General features: G+C 41.8%; 2 protein-coding genes across 2 annotated transcripts in view; both read right to left on the reverse strand.

Moving 5' to 3' along the window:
* The window catches only part of LOC134192070 (protein ENL-like), a 2857-nt gene extending 847 nt beyond the window's left edge, over positions 1-2010 (reverse strand). Inside the window, exons 1-3 of the mRNA XM_062660750.1 lie at positions 1928-2010; positions 702-882; positions 1-637 (exon numbers count right to left, since the gene is read on the reverse strand). The exon at positions 1-637 is cut by the window's left edge and continues 847 nt beyond it. Coding sequence (XP_062516734.1) covers positions 1-637; positions 702-882; positions 1928-1936 — 827 coding nt within the window. The 5' untranslated portion in view covers positions 1937-2010. The remainder of the gene's footprint in view (positions 638-701; positions 883-1927) is intronic.
* A 152-nt stretch (positions 2011-2162) lies between these two features.
* Positions 2163-2500, reverse strand: part of LOC134191919 (uncharacterized) — an 8378-nt gene continuing 8040 nt past the window's right edge. Inside the window, exon 11 of the mRNA XM_062660562.1 lies at positions 2163-2463. Coding sequence (XP_062516546.1) covers positions 2376-2463 — 88 coding nt within the window. The 3' untranslated portion in view covers positions 2163-2375. The remainder of the gene's footprint in view (positions 2464-2500) is intronic.

Consider the following 2500-nt stretch of genomic DNA (forward strand, 5'->3'; position numbering starts at 1 on the left):
GGCGACGTTGTGCGTTTCGATGCCTTCACATTCAGAGAACTTTTATGTTTTAATTTGAACGACCCGCCAAAATCCAACTCACTATCACTACTGTCTTCTTCCGATGCATATTCGGCTATCAGAGCACTGACAGGATCCTTGCCACTCGTTGCCTTTCGTTTGCTATCCGACACGCCACTTGCCTTCTCATGCTTCACTGATGCAGCAGTCGGGGTCCTCGTATCAATCACGTCTTCCTTCTTTACTTTCCTCTGTGGCTCATCGGTTGCACCAGACTTCGTCTGTTTTGTCTCTTTCGTTTCCGGTTCCGGTTCCAGCGACTTCCGCGATCGTTTCGTCGCACTCGATGAGCCAGACGAAGGCGGAATCGACGATAAAATTTGTTTCGGGTCGGGACCGCTCTGGACGGTCGCACCAGCTAAGACAAGTTTCTGACAAAACTCGAGGGGAGGATTCTGGAAGGTGAGCATTTCATGTCGTGGAGCATGAATAGCTTGCTGCTCGGGTGATGGAAGGATAAGATCGTACGTATAACGAACCATCCGGGGTTCGTCCTTGTTGCGAAAGTAAACATCTACAACCATGTCAAAGCTGCCAAATCCGCTCTCTTTCACTTCAAACGGTGGCATTTTCACAACTAAGTGTTAATAATATTATCTGTTATTCTATCTGTTTGCTGCGTGTTTATGGTGTTGACGTACCTCGTTTAGGTTTTGGGAAACTGTTGTGTAAGTGGAAGACGACTTTTTCGACAAACTTGGAGATGTCTTTGTTTTTCTCGCCACGAACCCAGCATGACCAGTCGTGTGTGAAACCTTCCTTCGTTGGTTCGGTTCGTAGTTTGGCATCGTGTCCCAATATCAACACAATCTGCATTACAGTCTATAGATAAAGAGGTGATTAGAATTTGATACACAATAAATGGAACACCTTTAGTTGCATTAGAATATAGAAACATTTATTTGGAGATGCATCTCTGCAATAGAATGTAGTGAGAGGTGCATCCTTCCAATACAATAGTCTAGTGTATTGTGAGATGCAGCCCTCCAATACAATAGTCTAGTGTATTGTGAGATGCATCCCTCCAATACAATAGTTTAGTGTATTGTGAGATGCATCCTTCCAATACAATAGTGTAATGTATTGTGAGATGCATCCCTCCAATACAATAGTCTAATGTATTGTAAGATGTATCCCTCCAATACAATAGTCTAGTGTATTGTGAGATGCATCCCTCTAATACAAACTCCCTTTACGCCTCAAACCTGATCTACCTACCACCCATTGAAAACAGACTCTATTACACAATAATTAAATTACAAATATGTATGCTGTGACACAGGATGCTAAAAATTTCAAAATTAAAAACATAACAGTAAAATACACAAACAAACTTCTGACCATCATCATTACTAATCGATCCCACAAATTTAATATTAACTAGTCAACAAGTTATCCACTGTCGCAACATGTACACCACCACCCAGTATCAACATGCAACACCTGTCAATATGACTACCCTCCCATCACTTGTAATAACAAACCGTGATAATCACAACCATAATATGCAACACACACCTCGCACCTAACACTTCCACCTCCTTCTTTCTCCACAGACATCCACCCTCTACACCCATGCATCCACCCTCTACACCCATGCACCCACCCACCACACACTTGCTACACTGTAGCTATAGCTAGACATGCAGCTACAAAGTAGCAACAACCATGTTGCAAACACACAACTTGCTACAAAGTCCCAACCTGCTGAGCAACTCAATGCAAAGCAGACAGAGCATCAGTGCAACAGCAGACGACTACGACATGGAAGTTCGAGCGCTGCAGGCGACAGTGTGGCACGTCACCACACCTACACGCCTCACAACCATCTCTACTGCTGCAATCGCGTCCCAATACGGTTACTTACGTCTTCCATTGTCGCGCTAGTTGTTTACGATGCGGTAAAAAGATTTGACGAAAATGCGACAAAATTGATATCAATTGAATGCTTGCACGTGACGTACGTGCGTCATAATGACATCACGTAAAATGCGTCATCACTGTGTAATGACGTCATGTAAATTTTAGTTGTGACATATCACTTAATTGTGTAATTAAAATTATAGTACGCAAAGGTTGGGACTCCGAGGAGTATAACATAGTCACGTGACCAGTAAACTATATTGTAATATATTAGTGATGATTATAAAACAACTGACAGTCAGTATTATATTGTCAGTGAAAATGGTGAACACTCGACTGTTTCTATGTGCAACTGAAAATATTCGTTCACATGTCTGTCGGTATAACAATCAGACAATGAAACACTTGCTGATTAATTAATTAATATTTTGCATATTTGTCTTGGAGTTTTGCTATTGGCTTGTTAGCGTGTTGAGTTTGGCGTAGCCTGGCTCTTCGAACTCTGAGTTGCTTTCTAGTAGGTTTTGTACAGCAACAAGACTGGAAAACATCAATACAAACACTAATTAATATAATT

Source organism: Corticium candelabrum, chromosome 16 (genome assembly GCF_963422355.1).
Source record: "Corticium candelabrum chromosome 16, ooCorCand1.1, whole genome shotgun sequence".
NCBI classification, from domain to species: Eukaryota; Metazoa; Porifera; class Homoscleromorpha; order Homosclerophorida; family Plakinidae; genus Corticium; species Corticium candelabrum.